This window comes from Salvelinus sp. IW2-2015, linkage group LG2, assembly GCF_002910315.2.
Source record: "Salvelinus sp. IW2-2015 linkage group LG2, ASM291031v2, whole genome shotgun sequence".
Taxonomy (NCBI): domain Eukaryota; kingdom Metazoa; phylum Chordata; class Actinopteri; order Salmoniformes; family Salmonidae; genus Salvelinus; species Salvelinus sp. IW2-2015.
In genome coordinates this window covers 38960180-38985736 of record NC_036839.1, presented here as the reverse complement: position 1 = coordinate 38985736, position 25557 = coordinate 38960180, and the positions used below count along the sequence as shown (strand labels likewise).

The following is a 25557-nucleotide window of genomic DNA, read 5'->3' as shown; positions in this document are numbered from 1 at the left end:
ACAAGGCCACCAAACTACCCACCCCATAACCTTACGATTGCCCCATCGACCTTTCCGGGCACCTGCCCTCCCAGGGGTCGGATCTTTTCCCTATCTCCTCCCGAACGAGCTGCTATGGATACCTACATCAAGGACGCTCTGGCAGCAGGCCTCATGCGTCCACCACCTCGCCCGGCGGAGCAGGGTTTTTCTTTGTGGCCAAAAAAGACGGGGGATTACGTCCTTGCATCGACATACCGGGACTTAATGCCATAACCGTCCGTAACCGCTACCCCTTATGGCCACAGCCTTTGAGCTGCTCCAGGAAGCAGTGGTCTTCACTAAGCTTGACCTGCGGAACGCATACCATCTTGTGCGATCAAACCCCGGTGACGAGTGGAAGACCGCTTTCAACACGCCTACTGCCACTACGAATACTTGGTGATGCCCTTCGGCCTGACCAACGCCCCGGCTGTGTTCCAACGCTCATAAAACGATGTGCTTAGGGATATGCTTAACATTTTCGTGTTGTTTACTTGGATGACATCCTCATCTTTTCGAGCTCCCTTCAAGAACACACAAGCATGTCAGACAAGTGCTCAAACGCCTCCTAGACAGCCATTTGTACGTTAAGCCGGAAAAGTGTGAATTCCATTCCTCTCGAGTACAGTTCCTGGGATTTGTAGTGGAACCCGGTCGAGTCCAGATGGACCCCAAGAAGGTAGGGGCGGTAGCAGATTGGCCCACCCCAAGTCCGTTAAGGAAGTCAGCGTTTCCTGGGCTTCACTAACTTCTACCGCAAGTTCATCAAGAACTTCAGCTCGTGCAGCCCCTCTCTCAGCTTTAACAAGGGTGGCAACACAAGGTTCTGTGGGAAGAGAAGCTGAGACGGCCTTCCAAGGACTCAAGCAGCGCATCCTCTCTGCTCCCATCCTGACACTACCGACGGCGGATGAACCTTTTGTGGTGGAGGTAGACGCATCAGAGGTTGGTGTTGAGCTGTCCTGTCTCAGAGGGTGAAGACAAGAGGCTTCATCCTTGCGCCTTCTTCTCTCACCGGCTTACCCCGGCCAGAGAATTACGTGTGGGGATCGTGAACTCCTAGCGGTTAAGATGGCATTGAAGGAATGGAGACACTGGCTCGAGGGGCTTCTCAACCGTTTCAAGTGCTTACGGACCACAAAAATCGGAGTATATCCAGCAGGCGAAGCGGTTGAACTCCAGACAAGCTCGATGTCTCTTTTTCTTCAGCCGATTCCAGTTATTCTCACCTATAGGACCCGGGTCGAAGAATCTCAAACCGGATGCCTTGTCACGAGTCTACTCTCCTGCCATTCGAGAAGATACTGACATGACTGTTCTTCCTGCCGCTAAGATCGTGGCTCCGATCTCGTGGCAAAGTGGAGGATACCGTGAAACAAGCTCAAGCCATCGAACCGGGCCCTGGAGGAGGTCCTGCTAATCGGTTGTTTGTTCCCAAGGCAGCAAGGTCCCAAGTCCTTCTGTGGGGCACTCCTCTCGCCTCACCTGTCACCCGGCGTAGGTCGCACCTTGGAGTTCATCCAGCGTAAGTTCTGGTGGCCCACCATAAAAGAAGACGTTGGCCACTTTCGTCAAGGCCTGTTCCGTGTGCTGCCAGGCAAATCTTCTCACCTCCGCCCTCAAGACTCCTTCACCCCTTATCTATTCCCCACCGACCCTGGTCCCATATCTCGCTGGACTTTATTACTGGCCTTCTCCGTCCATGGTAATACTAACGATCCTAGTCATCATCGACAGGTTTTCTAAGGCGGCCAGGTTTGTCCCTTGACCAAATTACCTTCTGCCAAGGAAACAGCTGAGTTTGTGATTAACCATGTGTTCCGAGGCTTTGGCATCCGCAAGATATGTTTTCCGAACAGAGGTCCCCAGTTCGCCTCAAGGTTTTGAAGGCCTTCTGCCAACTCATAGGGCCACGGCCAGTTTATCTTCAGGGTACCATCCGGAGTCCAATGGCCAAACTGAGAGGATGAATCAGGAGCTGGAAACCACCCTCAATGTATGGTTTCCAACAACCCATCCACATGGTCATCCTTCATGTTTGGGCCGAGTATGCGCACAACACCTTGTGCTCCTCCTCCACTGGTATATCCCCGCACGAGTGTCAGTTTGGCTATGCTCCTCTATTGTTCCCGACCAGGAGCAGAAGTCAGATGCCTTCAGCCTCGAGGTTCATCAGACGCTGTCGGCTTACGTGGAAGAAGGCCCGTCTTAATCTTCTGCGTTCCTCACAGCAGTACCAACGACAAGCCAACAGACGTCGCCGTCCCGTCCTACCCTGTACCCCGGCCAGAGAGTATGGCTCTCAACAAAAAAACTTACCGCTACGGTGGAGTCTCGCAAGCTGTCCCAGAGATTCATCGACCCTTAAGATTGCCAGGAGAGTCAATCCCGTTACTTTTCGCCTGCACTTACCCAGATCCCTTAAAATCAATCCCACATTTCACATTTCTTTATTAAAACCTGTTGTTTTTTCTCCCCTTATTCCGGCAGGCAGACCTCCCCCTCGCCCCGTGTCATCGGAGGCCAGTCGGCTTATACCGTCCACCGGATACTGGACTCCCGCCGGGTGCAGCGGTCCTGGCAGTATCTGGTGGACTGGGAAGGCTACGCGTCCCGAGGAGCGCTCCTGGGTTCCTGCCAAGGACATACTGGACCCTGACCTCATCGTCAGTTCAGGGCCCTCCACCCTGAGAAGGCTGGTAGAACGTCAGGAGCCGTTCCTAGGAGGGGATTCTGTCAGGTTTTTGGCCAGGACTGTTCTGTTTTTTTGTCACTAGATGTCCCCATTGCACCTTTTTGTACCTTTGTTTTTCACTTGCTCTAATTATTGTTTGCACCTGTATGTCGTTCCCTTGTGTATATTTAATCCCTGTGTGTTCCTCAGTTCCTTGCTCAGTGTTTGTATGTTAGCACCCAGCCCCAGCCCAAGCCTTGTTGTGAACATATATTTTTCTCTGTTGGATTTTCCAGAGGTTCTCTGGTTTTGTTCTTTTGTATGGATTAGTCTTTTAAGGTTGTTTTTCCCTTGCTGTTTTTACCACTTTTGGATTTCTTTGTATTTTGGAAGATATCTATTTTTTATTAAACCACCATCTCTAGTACTGCTGTGCTGGCCTCATCTTCTGGGTTCTGCGATTTAGTGACTGTTTCTCGCACCGGGTCCTGACAGATATAAAATGTAACATTCCAATAAACAAATGCTAGAAAAAGCACCTCTGTAACTTTAGTCATCCTACCCGTGATGTCCTCTCCACTCACTGATTCTCACACATCTTGAATGTAATGACTGATATAAACCAGCTGATCTGACTAAACCAAAGGCAGCATGAGACTCACATTTCTCTGCCATAGATTACATTCAATAATAGTCAGAACATAGAATTAGAATTCTTGGATGAAAATCATAATAGGTTGATAAGGTCTAAAAATATGTTATGCTAATTGTTGATACTGATGCCATTACTGCCTCTGCGCTGTCTCTCTCCCAGGGGTAAATCCAGACAGGACAGCCCAGCCCAGGCTGATCAACAGGCATTTGGCAGCCAGTTAAAATAGTCACTTAGCCAACAGAGAGTGTCAGCCGCTTTGGCCCGCTGAACAACAACAAAAAACACATGAGGAATGCCATGACCCAGAGAGAGAGAGCGAGCGAGAGAATAGGATAGAGTGAGATAGAATAGAGAGTGAGAGAGCGAGCGAGGAGATAGGATAGAGTGAGAGAGCGCAAGAGATAGAATAGAGAGTGAGAGAGAGCGAGCGAGAGATAGGATAGAAAGTGAGGAGAGCGCGAGAGATAGGATAGAGAGTGAGAGAGTGCTAGAGAGAGAGGCGCGAGAGATAGGATAGAGAGTGAGGAGAGCGCGAGAGATAGGATAGAGATGAGAGAACGCGAGAGATAGGATAGAGAGTGAGAGAGCGCGAGGAGATAGGATAGAGAGTGAGAGAGCGCGAGAGATAGGATAGAGTGTGAGAGAGCGCAGAGATAGGATAGAGTGAGAGAGAGCGAAAGAGAGGATAGAGTGAGATAGAATAGAGAGTGAGAGAGCGAGCGAGTGAGAGTGATAGGATAGAGTGAGAGAAGGGCAGAGAGATAGAATATAGAGTGAGAGAGAGGGCGAGAGACTGGATAGAGTGAGAGAGCGCGAGAGATAGGATAGAGGATGAGAGAGAACGAGAAGATAGGTTAGAGAGTGAGAGAGAACGAAGATAGGATAGAGTGAGAGAGCGCGAGAGATAGGATAGAGTGAGAGAGCGAAGCTAGATGGGAACTTGGGAAGATACAAGTGGCTTGGCACGTAGGACCCCACTGCTTGATAGTGCCCACAGACCAGTCGATGTGAGGGTTATGGCTGTGAAGCCAGGGGTATCCAAGGACGAGAGGGAACTCGGAACACGAGGTCAGATGAAAGTTCATCACTTCCTGGTGTTGGGAAACTGAAAGACGCAAGGGGGTAGTGACACGAGTGACAGGTGTTCCCCCAACACCACTTTCCATCAATTTGTATAGCAGGCCCTCATGCCAAATTGAGTCAAGCTTTTTTGAAATCAACAAAGCATGAGAAGACTTGCCTTTGTTTTGGTTTGTTTGTTTGTCAATTAGGGTTTGCGGGGTGAATATATGGTCTGTTGTACGGTAATTTGGTAAAAAGCCAATTTGACATTTGCTCAGTACATTGTTTTCACTGAGGAAATGTACGAGTCTGCTGTTAATGATAATGCAGAGGATTTTCCCAAGTTTGATGTTGACGCATATCCCACGGTAGTTATTGGGATCAAATTTGTCTCCACTTTTGTGTATTGGGGTGATCAGTCCTTGGTTCCAAATATTGGGGAAGATGCCAGAGCTAAGGATGATGTTAAATAGTTTAAGTATAGCCAATTGGAATTTGGTGTGTGTATATTTTATAATTTAATTTAGGATACCATCAACACCACATGCCTTTTGGGGTTGGAGGGTTTGTATTTTGTCCTGTAGTTCATTCAATGTAATTAGAGAATCCAGGGGGTTCTGGTAGTCTTTAATAGGTTATTCTAAGATTGGTATTTGATCGTGTATATGTTTTTGATGTTTGTTCTTTGTTATAGAGACAAAAAGATTGGAGAAGTGGTTTATCCATACATCTCCATTTTGGATAGATAACTCTTCTTGTTGTTGTTTAGTGTTTTCCAATTTTCCCAGAAGTGGTTAGAGTCTATGGATTATTCAATTACATTGAGCTGATTTCTGACGTGCTGTTCCTTCTTTTTCCGTAGTGTAGACCTGTATTGTTTTAGTGATTCACCATGGTGAAGGTTTTCTGGGTCTCTATGTTTTTGGTTGGATAGGTTTCTCAATTTCAAACCATTTGTCATTGTTGTTAATGTTCTTAGGTTGTCTGCTTGAAATATTTTGATTTGATAGGGAAGCTGTTTACACCTTCACTATTACAGTGAAACATTTTGTTCAGGAAGTTGTCTAGAAGTGATTGAATTTGTTGTTGCCTAATTGTTTTTTGGTAGATTTCCACACTACTTTCCTTCCTTCTATAGCATTTCTTAATATTATTCAGTTCCTTTGTCTTTGATGCCTCATGATTGAGCAAAGCTCTGTTCAAGTAGAGTGTGATTTTGCTGTGATCTGATAGGGGTGTCAATGAACTAACTGTGAACGCTCTGAGAGACTGGGTTGAGGTTAGTGATAATTAGTGATGTACCGATATGACATTTTTGGTAGATACCGATATCCGACATTTACCTTGTAAAAGAAACGATACTGATAACCGACATCTAACATTTTAGCGTCCTTTTAAGCATTCTAGTACAGTTAAATAGTTAACACACACATGGACGCAGCAGTCTAAGGCACTGCATCTCAGTGCAAGAGGCGTCACTACAGTCCCTGGTTCGAATCCATGYTGTATCACATCTGGCTGTGATTGGGAGTCCCATAGGGTGGCGCACAATTGGCCCAGCGTCCTCCGGGCCGTCATTGTAAATAAGAATTTGTTCATAACTGACCTGCCAAGTTAAATAAATGTTACACACACCGTACTGACCAAAAAGTTATTTTGTTGGCATTTAGGTATGTCCCCATTGCCAGTAAAACATAATCAAAACCTATTTCTTCACTTACTTGCTGTGCTGTTTCATTGTTTTGTTCAGTCGTTTCATTCTCAACCAGGATTTCTATGGAACGCCGTTTGGGTCTTTGCGTGTCAAAAAAGATACACGTAAAAATACAACTCTATGAAACGTCGAGGATACAGCTTGTTGACCAATCAGGACCTGAATATGACTGCATGTACATAATAATTATAACGCGTTCATAATTTTTAGTTACGTTAGTTATTAGCACATTGATTACACTATCACTCGTATTTCATATGTCACAACGATTCATCGATACCTATGGCTATGATGCTGGTGAAGTTGTCTCGGGCACTGCAGTGCTGGTCATAAAAAAAGCTAGCTAGCTCATGGATGCAACAATGTTCTTCCCCAAAACATAGCAAAATGACATAATTGGGTTCAGTAGCTAGGTGTCATCTAAAATAACCCTAATTTATAAAACTGTTCTAATTTGATTAATGGTGGTCGGACCATCGTGTGAGCTAGCCAAATAAGGGTTAGCCACAATAGTGGACTTTGCGGTTAGCCCTTCAAAATAAAAATTTAGTCGGTTATAGCTTCAGGGTCTCCGTTTTGTTGTTTTGCTTCGTTGGTTTTCTTCATCTTCTAAATAAAGAGAATATTTTCACGCTGGCCTTGGTCGCGTTCTCTCCCTTTGTCGCGTGAAGTTGGTCGGTGGAGATTTGACAGTATTATGGCCAAGATGTTCAAATGTTCATAAATGACCAGATGTTCAAATAATAATAATCAATCAGTTGTTGTGAGGGTGAACAGGTCAGCCCTCAGAGAGTAGTATGTCTTTGGCTTTTCATAGCAGCTCATTGAGAGTATCTCTACGCTCCTGCTGTCTCTAGAGAGTTGAAAACAGCAGGTCTGGGACAGGTAGCACGTCCGGTGAACAGGTCAGGGTTCCATAGCGGCAGGCAGAACTTGAAACTGGAGCAGCAGCAACGCAGCGGTGGACTGGGGACAGCAAGGAGTCATCAGGCCAGGTAGTCCTGAGGCATGGTCCTAGGGCTCAGGTCTCCGAGAGAGAGAAAGAAAGAGAGCATACTTAAATTCACACAGGACACCGGATAAGACAGGAGAATACTCAGATATAACAGACTGACCTAGCCCCCGACACATAAACTACTTTAGCATACATAGTGGAGGCTGAGACAGGAGGGGTCGGGAGACACTGTGGCCCCATCCGTGAATACCCCGGACAGGGCCAAACAGACTTGATATACCTCCCCGACCACTTTGCCAAAGCACAGCCCCCAAGCCCACTAGAGGGATATCTTTAACCACCAACTTACCCATCCTGAGACAAGGCCGAGTATAGCCCACAAAGATCTCCGCAACGGCACAACCCAAGGGGGGGCGCAACCCAGACAGGAGATCACGTCAGTGACTCAACCACTCAAGTGACGCACCCTCCTAGGGACGGCATGGAAGAGCACCAGTAAGCCAGTGACTCGGCCCCTGTAATAAGGTTAGAGGCAGAGAATCCCAGTGGAAGAGGGGAACCGGCCAGGTAGAGACAGCAAGGGCGGTTCGTTGCTCCAGAGCCCTTTCCATTCACTTCAACATCTGGGCCAGACTACACTCAATCATAGGACTACTGAAGAGATGAGTCTTCAATAAAGACTTAAAGTTGAGACCGAGTCTGCGTCTTTCACATGGGTAGGCAGACATTCCATAAAAATTGAGATCTATAGGAGAAAGCCCTGCTCCAGTTGTTTGCTTAGAAATTCTAGGACAATTAGGAGGCCTGCGTCTTGTGACCGTAGCGTACGTGTAGTATGTACGGGCAGGACCAAATCGGAAAGATAGGTAGGAGCAAGCCCATGTAATGCTTTGTAGGTTAGCAGTAAAACCTTGAAATCAGCCCTTGCCTTAACAGGAAGCCAGTGTAGGGAGGCTAGCACTGGAGTAATATGGTCAGATTTTTGGGTTCTAGTGCGGATTCTAGCAGCCGTGTTTAGCACTAACTGAAGTTTATTTAGTGCTTTATCTGGGTAGCCGGTAAAAAGAGCATTGCAGTAGTCTGACCTAGAAGTAACAAAAGCATGGATTAATTTTTCAGCATAATTTTTTGGACATAACATTTCTGATTTTTGCAATGTTAGGTAGATGGGGGAAAAAAATGCTGTCCTTGAAACAGTCTTGATATGTTTGTCAAAGGAGAGATCAGGGTCCAGAGTAATGCCGAGAGAGAGTAATGTTGTGTCTAAGGGGGCATATGGAGGAGGGAATGATGTCACCTCCAGGTAGGTGTTTGTCCCCCTGTGTGCTGAGGGTGTCAGGTTCTTGTCCAGTTCTGGCAATTAGGGCACCACAGACTAGTGCATGTCCCTGGGCCTGGAAATGGTTGATCTCCCCTTCTAGAATGGAGAAGCTGTCGTCGTTAAGGTATGGGGATTCTACTGGGGGGATATAGGTAGCACACATTACAAAAATGTTCTCTATTGAGAATTTCCTTACTAATTTATAGCCAGATGTAAAATGTTCCTGTTCTCTCTCTCTCTCTCGTTCTCTAACAGTGTGCTGGGGAGGAGTACTGGGTGGACAGCCGGACAGTATACATCGGTCACAAAGAACCCCCGCTGGGGGCCGATGCCTACATCCCTCAGCGTTATCCCGACAACCGCATTGTCTCTTCCAAGGTGAGCAGGCTCCACAGCAACCAAGCAGTTGGCATAACAACAGCATCACCTACCCCTGAAAACCAAATCGATACCTTGATAACCAAGCCTGTTGTGCTCCATTAACAGTATCTCTGTCCTTTAGGGTTAGCAACCTTTTGTACCACACACACACACACACATACACACACTGCTGCTCTTCTCTCTAGACTGCCTGGTAACAGTGTGTGTGTTCTCTCTACCAGTACACCGTATGGAACTTCATCCCCAAGAACCTGTTTGAACAGTTCAGAAGAATCGCCAACTTCTATTTCCTGCTCATCTTCCTGGTCCAGGTGACAATATGCCATTTTACCATACATATTGCACAGACTGGGGTTTCACATGTTCAGGTTACACACTATTATTTAAAGACGTAGGCTATGTGAAGTCAATGTGACAGTTAATTAGGTAATGTAAATTATTTGGCTTGGAATTACATTGGTCAAGTAGGCATGGGCCTATGATCATGGTCCATGATAGATATGATATGACCCCGTCCAGTAGCACTATGAGGAGGAGACTAAGGTGGCCGGTCCAGCTTGCTACAATGGTTGAAGGGATAGTTTAAGATTTTGGCATGCTAGCTGCTCCTGTACACTTCCAGTTATTGCTCTAGCGGATGTTAGCAATCTCACTCTTTCTCTGTTGCTCTCTCAAACTGAGACACACACACAACCCTGAAGTCTGGCTTGAATTCAACCTTCTGTAGAATGGCTTCAGAAACTACCTTCAACATCATTAAAACTGCACACAAAGACATAAAAATGGTATCCATGAGTTCATCTCAAACCATCCCTTTAAACTGAAATGAATGAGTTATGAGTAATGAGTAACCAGCGGGTAGGAGGACGTTAGGTATGCAGGTGTGGTTAAATACTGTGGGGAGGCGGAGATATAAACTGAAGTCACCTGATTGCGCTCCATCACTCCCCCCGAACTGGAATTTATTTGAAACGATATTTATTGACTCCTGCTCTACTCTCCTCCTTGTTCCATCCCTCTCTACCTCCTTGTTCCTTCCCTCTCTACCTCCTTGTTCCCTCCCTCTCTACCTCCTTGTTCCCCTTCCCTCGTCTCCTACCTTGTTCCAGACTCCCTTTCTACCTCGCTGTTTTGTCCTTCTCCTCTTCTACAGTGCGTTCCCTCTCTTACCTCCTGTTCCGCTCCCTCTCTGACCTCCTTGTTTCCCTCCCTCTCTACGTCTTGTTCATCCTCTTCTACGCTCGTCTTGGTGTGCTTTCTCTCCCGTTGTTCCTCGGCTCCTTGTTCCCTCCCTCTCTACCCCCGTTCCCTCCCTCTCTACCTCCTTGTTCCCTCCCTCTCTACCTCTTTTTCTCTCTCCTCAGCTCATCATAGACACGCCTACCAGCCCCGTCACCAGCGGACTGCCTCTATTCTTTGTCATCACCGTCACTGCCATTAAACAGGTCTGTTGATCTGAACAAAATGTCATAATTAATGSTATACAGTGCATTCGTAAAGTATTCAGACCCYTTGACTTTTTCCACATTTTGTTACGCTACAACCTGATTCTAAAATTGATGAAATATATTTTTTTACTCATCAATGTACAAACAATACACTATAATGAAAAAGAAAGAATACGTTTTTAGAAATGTATAAAAAATTAAAAACAGAAATACCTTATTGACATAAGTTTTCAGACCCTTTGCTATGAGACTCGAAATTGAGCTCATGTGCATCCATCATACCCATTGATCATCCTTGAGATGTTTCAACAACTTGATTGGAGTCCATCTGTGGTAAATTCAATTGATTGGACATGATTTGGAAAGGCACACACCTGTCTATATAAGATCCAACAGTTGAGCTTGGATCTAAACCAAACCAAACCAAACCATGAGGTTGAAAGAATTGTCTGTAGAGATCCGAGACAGGATTGTGTCGAGGCACAGATCTGGGGAATGGTACCAAAACATTTCTGCAGCATTGAAGGTCCCCAAGAACACAGTGGCCTCCATCATTCTTAAATGGAAGAAGTTTGGAACCACCAAGACTCTTCCTAGAGCTGGCCGCCCAGCCAAACTGACCAATCAGGGGAGAAGGGCCTTGGTCAGGGAGGTGACCATGAACCCGATGGTCACTCTGACAGAGCTCCAGAGTTCCTCTGTGGGGATGGGAGAACGTTCCAGAAGGACAACCATTTCTCCAGCACTTCACCAATCAGGAATTTATGGTAGAGTGGCCAGACAGAAGCCACTCCTCAGTAAAAGGCACATGACAGCCTACTTGGAGTTTGCCAAAAGGCACCTAAAGGACTCTCAGACCATGAGAAACAACATTCTCTAGTCTGATGAAACCAAGATTGAACTCTTTGGCCTGAATGCCAAGCGTCATGTCTGGAGGAAACCTGGCACCATCCCTACAGTGAAGCATGGTGGTGGCAGCATCATGCTGTGGGATGTATTTCAGCGTCAGGGAATGGGAGACTAGTCAGGATCGAGGGAAAGATGAACGGAGCAAAGTACAGAGAGATCCTTGATGAAAACCTGCTCCAGAGCACTCAGGACCTCAGGCTGGGGCAAAGGTTCACCTTCCAACAGGACAACGACCCGAAGCACACAGCCAAGACAACGCAGGAGTGGCTTCGGGACAAGTCACTGAATGTCCTTGAGTGACCCAGCCAGGGCCCAGACTTGAACCCGATCGAACATCTTTGGAGAGACCTGACAAGAGCTGTGCAGCGACGCTCCCCATCTAACCTGACAGAGCTTGAGAGGATCTGCAGAGAAGAATGGGAGAAGCTCCCCAAATGTGCCAAGCTTGTAGCATCATACCCAAGAACACTTGAGGCTGTTATCACTGCMAAAGATGCTTCAAGAAAGTACMGAGTAAAGGGTCTGAATACTTATGTAAATGTGATATTTCAGTTTTTTATTTGTAATACATTTGCAAACATTTCTAAAAAATAGTTTTTGCTTTGTCATTATGGGGTATTGTGTGTAGATTGATGAGAAAAAGATTAAGGCTGTAACGTAACAAAATGTGGGGGAAATCCAGGGGTCTGTATACTTTCTGAATGCGGTGTATGTTAATTCTCTGTTCATTGGTGTTGGAAGCCTTCCTCCACTGTGTTCCGTTAGAGACAGATGTGCTAACAGCAGGGATGTATGAACCTCTCCTGGCTAACAGCGCCCAGGTCAGGTCATATGCAATCATTMATCTACAAGATGACATGTTGTGTAGATGCCCTGGATACAGGTCACCATGCTGACAGAACATACCACTAATTTGATACCACGTACTGTATGACCTTGTATGACGGTATCGCCCTCTCTCCTCTATGTTCCATTTCTTCCAACGATCCCTACATATTTCTCCTGCCCTTTGCTACTTGTATATCTCAACCCCTTCTCCCCTCCCTTCCTCCACCTCTTCCTCTCTCGCCCAGGGTTATGAAGACTGGCTGAGACACAAGGCAGACTGCAGTATAAATGAGTGTCCTGTGGACGTGGTGAAGGAAGGGACGGTGGTGAGGACACAGAGTCACAAGCTACGGGTATGACTGCCTTAGTTTTATTTTATTTATTTATTTCACCTTTATTTAACCAGGTAGGCTAGTTGAGAACAAGTTCTCATTTACAACTGCGACCTGGCCAAGATAAAGCAGTTCGACACATACAACAACACAGAGTTACACATGGAATAAACAAACATACAATCAATAATACAGTAGAAAAATCTATATACAGTGTGTGCAAATGAGGTAAGATAAGAGAGGTAAGGCAATAAATAGGCCATGGGGGCAAAGTAATTACAATATAGCAATTAAACACTGGAATGGTAGGATGTGCAGAAGATGAATGTGCAAGTTGAGATACTGGGGTGCAAAGGAGCAAGATAAATAAATACACTATTGGGATGAGGTAGATTGAATGGGCTATTTACAGATGGCTATGTTTAAAGGTTTGGCGGGAGTGATCTGTGGGGCTGGATCTGACAGCTTGGTGCCTTAAGCTGAGTGGAGGAGGTAGAGTCTCCAGCATTCAGAGATTGTTTGCAAGTTGTTCATCATTGGCAGCAAGAGCACTTGCAGGAGAGGCGGCAAGCCAAGAATTGGGCTTTGGGGTGACCACGTGAGATATACCTGCGTGGAGCGCGCTTGTGCATATGGTGACCAGTTTGGAGCTGAGAGTAAGGTTGGGCTTTACCGAAGCAGAGACGTTGTAGATGACCTGGAGCCAGTTGTGTTTTGGCGACGAGTATGAAGCGAGGCCAGCCAACGAGAGATTTACAGGTCGCATGAGTGGGTAGTATTGGGCTTTTGGTGACAAAACGGATGGCACGTGATAGACTGCATTCCAATTGTTGAGTAGAGTGATTGTGAGGCTATTTTGTAAAGTGGGACATCACCGAAGTCAAGGATCGTAGGTATGCTCAGTTTTTACGAGGTATGTTTGCAGCATGAGTGAAGTTATGCTTTGTTAGAATAGGAGCCGATTCTAGATTTAATTTTGGATTGGAATGTTTAATGTGAGTCTGGAAGGAGAGTTTACAGTCTAACCAGACAGCTATGTATTTGTAGTTGTCCACATATTCTAAGTCAGAACCGTCTAGAGTAGTGATGCTGGACGGGCGGGCAGGTGCGGGCAGCGATCGGTTGAAGAGCATGCATTTAGTTTTACTTGCATTTAAGAGCAGTTGGAGGCCACGGAAGGAGAGTTGTATGGCATTGAAGCTCATCTGGAGGTTAGTTAACAGTGTCCAACGAAGGGCCAGAGGTATACAGAATGTTGTCGTCTGCATAGAGGTGGATTAAATTAATCACCTGAAGCAATAGCGGCATCATTGATGTATACAGAGAACAGAGTCGGCCCGAGAATTGAACCCTGTGGCACCCCCATAGAGACTGCCAGAGGTCCGGACAACAGGCCCTCCGATTTGACATACTGAACTCTATCGGAGAAGTAGTTGGTGAACCAAGCGAGGCAATCATTTGAGAAACCAAGGCTGTTGAGTCTGCCAATGAGAATGTTGTGATTGACAGAGTCGAAAGCCTTAAACAGGTCGATGAATATGGCTGCACAGTAATGTCTCTTATCGATGGCGGTTATGATATCATTTAGGACCTTGAGCGTGGCTSAGGTGCACCCATGACCAGCTCTGAAACCAGATTGCATAGCGGAGAAGGTACAGTGAGATTCGAAATGGTCGGTAATCTGTTTGTTAACTTGGCTTTCAAAGACCTTAGAAAGTGTAGAATAGATATAGGTCTGTAGCAGTTTGTGTCTAGAGTGTCTCCCCCTTTGAAGAGGGGGATGAACGCGGCAGCTTTCCAATCTATGGGAATCTCAGACGATACGAAAGAGAGGTTGAACAGGCTAGTAATAGGGGTTGCAACAATTTCGGCAGATAATTTTAGAAAGAGAGGGTCCAGATTGTCTAGCCCGGCTGATTTGTAGGGGTCCAGATTCTGCAGCTCTTTCAGAACATCAGCTATCTGGATTTGGGTGAAGGAGAAGTGGGGGAGGTTTGGGCGAGTTGCTGTGGGGAGCGCAGGGCTGTTGACCTGGGGTAGGGGTAGCCAGGTGGAAAGCATGGCAGCCGTAGAAAAATGCTTATTGAAATTCTCAATTATTGTGGATTTATCGGTGGTAACAGTGTTTCCTAGCCTCAGAGCAGTGGGCAGCTGGGAGGAGGTGCTCTTATTCTCCATGGACTTTACAGTGTCCCAGAACTTTTTTGAGTTTGTACTACAGGATGCAAATTTCTGTTTGAAAAAGCTAGCCTTTGCTTTCCTAACTGACTGTGTATATTGGTTCCTAACTTCCCTGAAGAGTTGCATATCACGGAGGCTATTCGATGCTAATGCAGAACGCCACAGGATGTTTTGTGCTGGTCAAGGGCAGACAGGTCTGGAGTGAACCAAGGGCTATATCTGTTCCTGGTTCTACATTTTTTGAACAGATTATGCTTATTTAAGATGGTGAGGAAAGCACTTTTAAAGAATAACCAGGCATCCTCTACTGACGGGATGAGGTCAATGTCATTCCAGGATACCCCGGCCAGGTCGATTAGAAAGGCCTGTTCGCTGAAGTGTTTTAGGGAGCGTTTGACAGTGATGAGGGGTGGTTGTTTGACCGCGGACCCATTACGGATGCAGGCAATGAGGCAGTGATCGCTGATATCTTGGTTGAAAACAGCAGAGGTGTTTTTGGGGGGCGAGTTAATTAGGACGATATCTATGAGGGTGCCCGTGTTTACGGATTTGGGGTKGTACCTGGTAGGTTCATTGATAATTTGTGTGAGATTGAGGGCATCAAGCTTAGATTGTAGGATGGCCGGGGTGTTAAGCATGTCCCAGTTTAGGTCACCTAGCAGCACAAGCTCAGAAGATAGATGGGGGGCAATCAATTCACATATTGTGGCCAGGGCACTGCTGGGGGCAGAGAGTGGTCTATAGGAAGCGGCAATGGTGAGAGACTTGTTTCTGGAAAGGTGCATTTTTAGAAGCTTGAATTGTTTTGGTACAGACCTGGATAGTAGGATAGAACTCTGCAGGCTATCTCTGCAGTAGATTGCAACACCGCCCCCTTTGGCAGTTCTATCTGGGCGGAAAATGTTATAGTCAGGGATGGAAATTTCAGGGGTTTTGTTGGTTTTCCTAAGCCAGGATTCAGACACGGCTAAGACATCCAGGTTGGCAGAGTGTGTTAAGCAGTGAATAAAGCAAACTTAGGGAGTAGGCTTCTAATGTTAACATGCATAAAACCAAGGCTTTTACGGTTACAGAAGTCAACAAATGAGAGCACCTGGGGAGTAGGAGTGGAGCTAGGCACTGCAGGACCTGGATTAACCTCTACATCACCAGAGGAACAGAGGAGAAGTAGGATAAGGGTATGGCTAAAGGCTATAAGAACTGGCCGTCTAGAACGTTCGGAACAGAGAGTAAAGGGAGCAGGTTTCTGGGCACGATAGCATACATTCAAGGCATAATGTATAGACAAAGGTATGGTAGGAAGAGAGTACATTGGAGGTAAACCTAGGCATTGAGTAATGAAGAGAGAGATATAGTCTCTAGAGATGTTTAAACCAGGTGATGTCATCACATATGTGGGAGGTGGCACAACATGGTTGGTTAAGGCGTATTTAGCAGGGCTAGAGGCTCTACAGTGAAATAAGACAGTAATCAATAACCAGGACAGTAATGGACAAGGCATATTGATATTCGGGAGAGGCATGCGTAGCCAAGTGATCGTATGGGTCCAGTGAGTGGTTGGGCTGGCTGGGGACACGGCGATTCAGACAGTTAGCAGGCCGGAGCTAGCAAGCTAGCAGTTAGCAGGCCGGGGCTAGCAAGCTAGCATAARGGCCTTAGAGGGACGTCGCGATGGGGGAAAGTCTGTTTTTGCCTCCTCGTGYGGTGACGTCGATAGACCAGTCGTGGAATTAGTAGGGTTCCAAGCATTAGATGGGTCCAAGTCCAATTTGTAAAATGGGTATAGTGGTCCAAGAAACTGGCCGATGGATCAGCTAACAGTCCAATATGCTATAGATAGCTAGCAGGCCGCGGTTAGCAGAATGGGCCTTCAGGGGATGTCGTGCCTGAGGGGCCTGTTGGGATCCTCGGGCAGATTATGTCGGTATTCCACTCGTGAAGGATCGGCGTGGTTCCGTGCCCAGTACCGGCAGGAGCAGGGGTCCGGATATTGTAGCCGAGGAGTGAGCTTCAGGAGTAGCCCAGGAGCCCTAGCCGGGAGATGGGTCTAGCATGGGCTAGCTCCAGGCTAGTTGGTGCTTGCTCCGGGACGGAAGCGTTGGCCAGGAGTAGTCAACCCGGGTTGCGGTTAGCTAGCTGCGATTATCCAGATGAAAAGGTTCAGAGTTTGCGGTAGGAATCMGGGGATATGGAGRGAAAAATAGGTCCGGTATGCTCTGGTTTGAAACGCGTTGTACGAACTGGTGAGAGCTTTCCGAGCTAAAGGTTAGCTGATGACCGCAAGCTGTGGTTAGCTGACTGATAGCTGATAGCTGGTAGCTAGTTAGCTAGCTAGCTTCAGTTGAGGTATTCCAGTTCAGAGGTAAATAGAAAGGAGAGTATTTTGAAGTTGAGGTATATTAAAAAGAATGCGAAGGAAAAGATATAGAAAGATGTATACATGGGACAAGACAAAGAYGTCTGACTGCTACGCCATCTTGGATTTGACAGGATGGGCCTTTTACTCTCCAGTCGACCACACATCATTATGACTGCCCTAGTAATGGGCCTTCTACTCTCCAGCCTACCACACATCATTATGACTGTCCTAGTAATGGGCCTTCTACTCTCCAGTCTACTACACATCATTGTGACGCATTTGGGCTGCATTGGCTGTTGTTTATCTATTCTAACCATACATTTATGTTCATTCATATTCAGATAGATAAAGTCGCTAGTATATGAGCTAGTAAACTCCCTAGAAAGGCCAAAACCTAGGAAGAAACCTAGAGAGGAACCAGGCTATGAGGGGTGGCCAGTCCTCTTCTGGCTGTGCCGGGTGGAGATTATAACAGAACATGGCCAAGATGTTCAAATGTTCATAAATGACCAGCATGGTCAAATAATAATAATCACAGTAGTTGTCGAGGGTGCAACAAGTCAGAACCTCAGGAGGGAAATGTAGTTGGCTTTTCATAGCCGATCATTGAGAGTATCTCTACCGCTCCTGCTGTCTCTAGAGAGTTGAAACAGCAGGTCTGGGACAGGTAGCACGTCCGGTGGAACAGGGTCGGATTCCATAGCGCAGGCAGAACAGTTGAAACTGGAGCAGCAGCAGGCAGGTGGACTGGGGACAGCAAGGAGTCATCATGCCAGATAGCCTGAGGCATGGTCCTAGGGCTCAGGTCTGCGAGATAGAGAAAGAAAGAGAGAATTAGAGAGAGCATACTTAAATTCACACAGGGACACCGGATAAGACAGGAGAAATACTCCAGATATAAGACTGACCTAGCCCCCGACACATAAACTACTGCAGCATAAATACTGGAGGCTGAGACAGGAGTGGTCAGGAGACCCTGTGGCCCGCATCGATGATACCCGGACAGGGCAAAGGCAGGATATAACCCCATTTTGCCAAAGCACAGCCCCACACACTAGAGGGATACTTCACCACCAACTTACCATCCTGAGACAAGGACGAGTATAGCCACAAAGATCTCTGCCACGGCACACACAAGGGGGGGGCGCAATCGTCCACATGGCTGCTGCGTTTTGCTACCACTGGAATTTTGGAAGATTGCTCATTATTTAGTTTTTTCTGAGGACCCAGAAACGGAGGAAGTGGGAAACTATGCAAGTAAGTAAATATTTTTGAAAATGATCAAAACGTTGTAGCTGTTATTAGGTAGATAGTTTGCTACAGGACTTTGTGTGCAGGCTACTCAATGAGCTCTAATGTAATGTTTCGTTAGCTATTGATAACTTTACATAATGTAATAGCTGACAAGTGAATTAAATATCACCAGCTAGCTAACTTCATTTTAGCTAATTAGTTATCTTGATGTATTTATATTGTAACTCCACATGCATTTGTATCTAGGTAGCTAGCTAACAGCAATGGAAGAGGGTGAAAGGTTTAGCTAACATTAGCATTTCAGCTGTCAGAATTGGGGGGGGGGGGGGGGGGTAGGCTACTCTGGATAGGGCACGGCACTTTGTAGGAGGCATTTGTGGAAATATTCTCTAGTTCCAGTCCTTGTGAGAAAAACTGAGGACGAGAGATATGCAACTATATTCAGTCCTGTCTAATTTGAAGTATATGCAGCCTGTTTCTTTGTGATGTTTTCTGTCAGCAGATGAAGAGGTCCAAGAGAATAAGTTGTATCCTTATGGATTAACCATGGATTATGTATTTCTAATATGTTAGCAAATTTATAAACAAAATACAGTTTTAAAAGTCACACAATGTAACCTATTACAAGTGGAGCAGGGCGACCTGCTGGGTGTGCAGCGTTCTGTTCAGCCCAGACTAAACACACCTGATTCAATGTATCAACCAATTAGTTAATAATCAGTGTGGTCACCCAGTAGATCAGGATCAGTGGAGCGGGTTGGCCACCAACGGTATTGACTTTATTTTTTTAACCTGAAATTATGTTTTCGTATAATAGCTACTTGTTACAAAAATGTCTAACCTTTACATATGAGTTAGCTTACTTTGTACACATTGAAATAGATTTGTTGATCTTTGAAGTTAAGTGTTTTAAATGTGTTTTCATTGTTACCTTAACTTAACCTTAAACAATTTGAAACTTCTACTTTTAAAAAATCACCTCTCTAAAAACAAGTCTCTCACGTTGCCGCCTGCTATAGGACCACCTCTGCCCCAGCTGTGCTTGGACACTATATGTGATGATTGCCCCCATTATCTTAGAGAGTCGTGCTGCTAGGCGACTAATTTGAACATGCTCACCCCGCCCAACTACAATCTAGCTTGATGCCCTCAATCTCACACAAATTATAAATGAACTACCAGGTCACACCAATTCCGTAAACACGGGTACCCTCATAGATATCATCCTAACAAACTTGCCCTCAAAACACCTCTGCTGTTTTCAACAAGATCTCAGCGATCACTGCCTCATTGCCTGCATCCGTAATGGGTCAGCGGTCAAACGACCTCCTCATCCTGTCAACGCTCCCTGAAAACACTTCAGCGGGCAGGCCTTTCTAATCGACCTGGCCGGGGTATCCTGGAAGGATTTGAATTTACATCCCGTCAGTAGAGGATGCGGTCATTTTTTTAAATGCTTCCTCACCATCTTGAAATAGCATGCCCCATTCAAGAATTTAGAACCAGGAACAGATATAGCCCTTGGTTCTCTCCTGACATGACTGCCCTTACCAAAGAAACAACTCCTATGGCGTTCTGCATTATCGAACAGCCCCGTGATATGCAACTTTTCAGGGAAGCCAGAAACCAATTATACAGGCAGTTAGAACAGCAAGGCTAGCTTTTTCAAGCAGAAATTTGCTTCCTGCAACACAAATTCAAAAAGTTCTGGGACACCGTAAAGTCCATGGAGAATAAGAACACTCCTCCCAGCTTCAACCGCTTTGAAGATAGGAAACACTGTCACCACCGACAAACTCACTATAATTGAGAATTTCAATAAGCATTTTTCTTACGGCTTGCCATGCTTTCCACCTGGCTACCCCTACCCGGACAACAGCACTGCCCTCCCTCTGCTACTCGCCAAGCCTTCCCCATTTCTTTTCTTCAATCAGTCAGTTGATGTTCTAAATGAGCTGCAAAATCTGGACCTTACAAATCAGCCGGGCTAGATAATTGGACCCTTCTTTCTAATCTGCTAAAATCTTCTGCTGAACTTGTTGCCACCTATTACTAGCCTCTTCAACCTCTCTTTCGTGTCGTCTGAGATCCCAATGATGGGAAAGCAGCTGCCGGTTATCCCCTTTCAAAGGGGGGGCACACCTTGACCCTAACTGTACAGACATATATTATCTACCCTGCTTCTAAGGTCTTCGAAAGCCAAGTCAACAAACAGATTACGCCATTTCGAATCCCACCACACTTCTCCGCAATGCAATCTGGTTTCAGAGCTGGTCATGGGTGCACTCAGCCGCTCAAGGTCATAAACGATAATCGACCGCCATCGATAGAAACAATTACTGTGCAGCGTATTCATTGACTGGCCAAGGCTTTTGACTCTGTCAATCACCACATCCTCAATTGGCAGACTCCAACGCTTGGTTTCTCATGATTGCCTCCGCTGGTTCACCAACTACTTCTCTGATCGAGTTCAGTGTGTCATCGGAGGGTCTGTTGTCCGGGCTCTTGGCAGTCTCTAATGGGGGTGCCACAGGGTTCAATTCTTGGCCGACTCTCTCTTCTGTTTACATCATGATTGTGCTCTTGCTGCTGGTGATTCTTGATCCACCTCTACGCAGACGACACTATTCTGTATTACTTCTGGCTTCTTTTGACACTGTGTTAACTAACTCAGGCGAGCTTCATCATACAACTCTCCTTCCGTGGCCTCCAACTGCTCTTAAATACAAGTAAAACCAAATGCATGCTCTTCAACCGATGCTGCTGCTCCTGCCCGCTGGTCAACATCAACTTTGGACGGCTCTGACTTAAGAATATGTGGACACTACAATACTTAGGTGTCTGGTTAGACTGTAAACTCTCCTTCAGACTCACATACACAATTCCAATCCAAAGTAAATCTAGAATTGGCTTCCTATTCCGCAACAAAGCATCCTTTACTCATGCTGCCAAACATACCTCGTAAAACTGACCATCCTACCAATCCTCGACTTCGGTGATGTCATTTACAAAATAGCCTCCAAAACCTACTCATAAATTTGGATTGCAGTCTATCAAGTGCCATCCGTTTTTTGTCACCAAAGCCCTTATACTACCCACCATGCCGCCTGTAACTCTCGTTGGCTGGCCTCGTTCATACTCGTCGCCAACCACTGTTCCAGGTCATCTACAAGACCTGCTAGGTAGCCCCTTATCTCAGCTCGCGGTCACCATAGCAGACTGTAGCAGCGCTCCAGCCGGTATATCTCTCTAGTCACCCCAAAACATTCTTCCTTTTTGGACGCCTCCCTTCAGTTCTTGCTGCCAATGCTGGAACGAACTACAAAAATTCTGAAATGGAAAACACCTATCTCCTCACTATTTTAGCACCAGCTGTCAGAGCAGCTCATAGATTACTGCACCTGTACATAACCATCTACAATTAGCCCAAAACTACCTCTTTACCATACTGTATTTATTTATTATTTTTGCTCCTTTGACCCATTTTTTTCTGTCTCTTTTTCTTTCTTCACTGCAACAACTATTCATTGTATTTTTTTGTTTTTATTATTCTATTGCTGTTTGGTACTCCTCGCCTCCATGGCTTTTATTTTTAGTTATTTATACATATATTTGTTTGCCTTATCCCTTATTCACCCTCATGCTACATTGTATATAGACTTATTTTTTTTTTCACTGTATTATTGATTATATGTTTGTTTTACTCCATGTGTACTATGGTTGTTGTTGTATGTGTGACTGCTTTGTTTATTTGGCCAGGTCGCATTGTAAATGAGAAGTGTTTTCTCAATTTAGCCTACCTGGTTAATATAAAGGTTAAATAAAAAATAAATAAAATACTTATTATTCAAAATGAAACTTAGTGGTTGATGAATCACAGATCACAATCCTGCAATAGAGAGGAATGGAATCTGTTTCTAATTTGTCTGTGTTTGTGTTGCATTATTTGATTGGCACAATTTTTTGTGGCAAGGCAAAGCAGAGATTACACAATACTTTTCATTTCACCCATACAACAATATAGCCTAATATTAAAGAACAATGTGTTTACAATATCATAAACAATAGCCTTTTACACATTCCAAATGTCATTTCATATATTTAAATGGTTTAAGGGGGCACTTTTGTCATGGCGACAAGGGAAAGATGCTCTCTACTCAATTGGCACAACAGATTCATTCAGATTGACCCAACCACAGCATATGACAACCATCTCGTATAACTGACGGATGACTCCTTTCATATCTGGAAAGTAGTGGAAGTAGAAACTGATGCTGCTGAAGCATTACTCATCTTCAAAGTGGATGCCTTGATTAGAGATCGACCGATTAATCGGCATGGCCGATTTCAAGTTCTCATAAAAATCGGTAATCGGCCTTTTTGGACGTCGATTGTGGCCGATTACATTGAAATCCACGAGGAGACTGCGTAGAAGGCTGACCACCTGTTACGCGAGTGCAGCATCAAAGGGACCTTGTGGCTGCAAGGTCATTATGGGTCATTGCGTGTAGATTGATGAGGGGGAAAAAAATATTTAATCTATTTCATAATAAGGCTGTAACAAAATGTGGGAAAAGTCAAGGGGTCTGAGTACTTTCCGAATGCACTGTATGTTAGCTAGTATGGCTAGCATATGAACTAGTATGTGAGCTCATCCCTCTGTTATGTAATGAAGGCACAAGAGGCAGCGCTGTATCATGAATACACTCACAGGTAAATGGTGTTGTTTTGCCCGACGCGATAGCTGCCTCAGAACACTGCCTCACGTGCCTTATTGCTTTTACAACATATCAAAATAACAATGATGAATTAAATATTTTCATTTACATTTCATTTTAATGAGCCAATTCATACAATGTCATTCTTCCACCAGAAGATATAGTCCAGACAAAAATCTGGTTGTTAGTAAAACATTGTTTCCGAGGTCAGACAGTGCAAGCTATATAACCCCTGCTGTACCAAACTAAATGCTGTTTATATTAACCCGCGCTGCCTACCAAACTAAATGCTATGGCTACATAACCCCCTCATGACTTACCAAACTAAATGCTAAAGAAATATGATAACCCCTGCTGTACCCAAAAAAACTAATGCTGGGTTTATAATTAAACCCACTGCTACCAAACTAAAATGCTGGGTTTTAGTATTAACCCCGCCTTACAAAAAACTAAATGCCCCTGAGCTTCCTATATTAACCCCATGCTGGTACCAAACTAAATGCTGCTCAATATATTTAAAGCCCTTTGAACTGCTGTTACCCAAACTAAATGCAGCATATTATATTAACCCCTCTGTACCAAACTAAAAGGCTAGGATATAATTAACCCCTGCTGTACCAAAACTAAAAGAGCTAGCTTAATATTAGATCCCCCGCCTGCTAGCACAACTACAATTGCCTAGGAGTTTCTTGGTAATTAAACGACGCCATGCTACCAAAGTACTATATCCAAATTGACTATGCTAAGCCTAGTGATATCATTATTACCCGTTTCGCCTTGCTATACACACGGGTATTAATATAAGCCCCTTTACCAAACTAAGCATATTAAGGTACTGTTTATATGTAACCCCTGCCTTTACACATTTGTAGCCAAACTAAAGTTTCAATATAAGCCTTAGGCTGCATTTAGTTTATAGTTAACCCCTGCTTGTACCATATATCAAGAGCATTACGCCCCAGCCTAGAGGGCGTGGGTTAATATAAGTACTTAACCCCCTAGCCCGCATATTTGAGTTTGGCGTACATGCTAACCGAAGGTATACAATTAAAATTATCTGGACACTCAGCCTAGCTTCAATTATTTAGTTTGCATAACCCGTGTACCAGCAGGGTAATATAAACCTTAGCATTTTAGTTTAGCGCAATACTTTAAATGCTGGCTTACTCTAACTATGCTAACCGCCTGCGTTTGTACCAAAACTAACATGACGTAGGCTCCCTATTACTTCAACCCCCGCAGTGCTATTCAGTTCTGAGACTAAGTCGATTACGCTAGCACGAGGTTTAAGTATCAAAACCCAGAGCATGTTAGGTTTCGGTACAGCAGGGAGAATAATGTGTGCGATTAAATACAAGAGATGATTGGGACCAGCAACATTGAACATGGATATTATATCTGATGCGAGGACGCCATATAAGTAACATAACTTCGTCCCAGTTGAAACATGTGTACATCTAGGTCTAAGTTATTGGCCGTGTCACGCATGTGCGCCGCACTTGAAGCCAATAAAACTAACCCAGAGGCAATTTACTTGGGTACAACAGCATGTGATGTTTAGAAAGTCATAATATTTAAAACTCTCCCTAGCAATTTTAAGCTTTCACAGCTGCGTATTACACGACTGGCCTTAATCATGTACTTAATATAAGACCTTAATACCATGCAAGCATTTAGTTTATGGATATACAGCTGCCGGAGGTTTTAATCTATAAACCCCATTCGAGGACAGCGCATTTATGTTTGGTTTAAACAGCGACTGAGAGTACTGCCATGGGGCGACCGTTATAAAATATCAAGGCATTCACCATGCTCCCTGACCTCCCGGCAAGAGCAATGGGTTTGCCTGCGCCTTTTGTGTACTAGTATCTAGACATCAGTTAGGCGAATTTTGTGCTGCGACTATATTTCTGGTGTGCTGTGTGATGTCAATAGGTGCCTACTGAAGTTATTCATCCTGCTTGAATCTGCACATAAATCTAAGCGTCGCTGACATAGAGATTAAGAATGAAAGTGTTAAACATTATTCTTCAACACACTAACTATATTAATTACATCATCCATATCTCAAACATCCTGATTTGTATGATTATTCTCTCAGGTTTCGTCATGTATACAGTGTGAGAGAGAGAGACAAAAGAAATTATGCTACTCCTCCGAGGACAGATGATTAAACATCACATATGCAAGCTTATAGTGCAAGGCGCTATTATCCTGTATCTACTCTGACTTGTTCCAGAGACCAAGACTAGGGTTCCAAGATTCCTGAACCAGTGAGCCCTGCTATACCGGCCTAGAATTAGAGAAGTCTAGATAATATTTAACTAGTATTCTCCTCGCATGTGCGTTTATCGGGCTAGAATGCAGAACAACCAAGATTTACGCCCCTAGTGAGTGTCTGTATATTCAATGATATCAAGCGACTAACCCTGAAACACCATCTTGTGCCTCTAATTACATAACCCGAGAATGAGACTCAGCACATACTAGTTCATACTATGCTATACAGCACATACTAGATGCTAGACATACAGTGCGAGAACCCCATTCGGGAAAGTGGAGGAACTCACGACCCTCTTGACTTTACCTCATCATGTTTTACACCCGAACCATATTCTAAGAGTAATTTATTAAATAGAAGATTACCAAAAACCTGACCTTTTTTTGCACCCGCGTCTGGTCCCAGGCATCCAATCTACACGGGTCAAATCGCACCTCATAATGAACCTTTGCAGAACCACAAGG

General features: G+C 45.0%; 1 protein-coding gene across 1 annotated transcript in view; it reads left to right on the top strand.

Annotated features, from left to right (window-relative positions):
* Window positions 1-25557, top strand: part of LOC111971786 (phospholipid-transporting ATPase IH) — a 64947-nt gene that overhangs the window by 19618 nt on the left and 19772 nt on the right. Inside the window, exons 2-5 of the mRNA XM_023998601.1 lie at window positions 8658-8780; window positions 9005-9094; window positions 10148-10228; window positions 12214-12321. Of these exons, the coding sequence (XP_023854369.1) occupies window positions 8658-8780; window positions 9005-9094; window positions 10148-10228; window positions 12214-12321 (402 nt within the window). The remainder of the gene's footprint in view (window positions 1-8657; window positions 8781-9004; window positions 9095-10147; window positions 10229-12213; window positions 12322-25557) is intronic.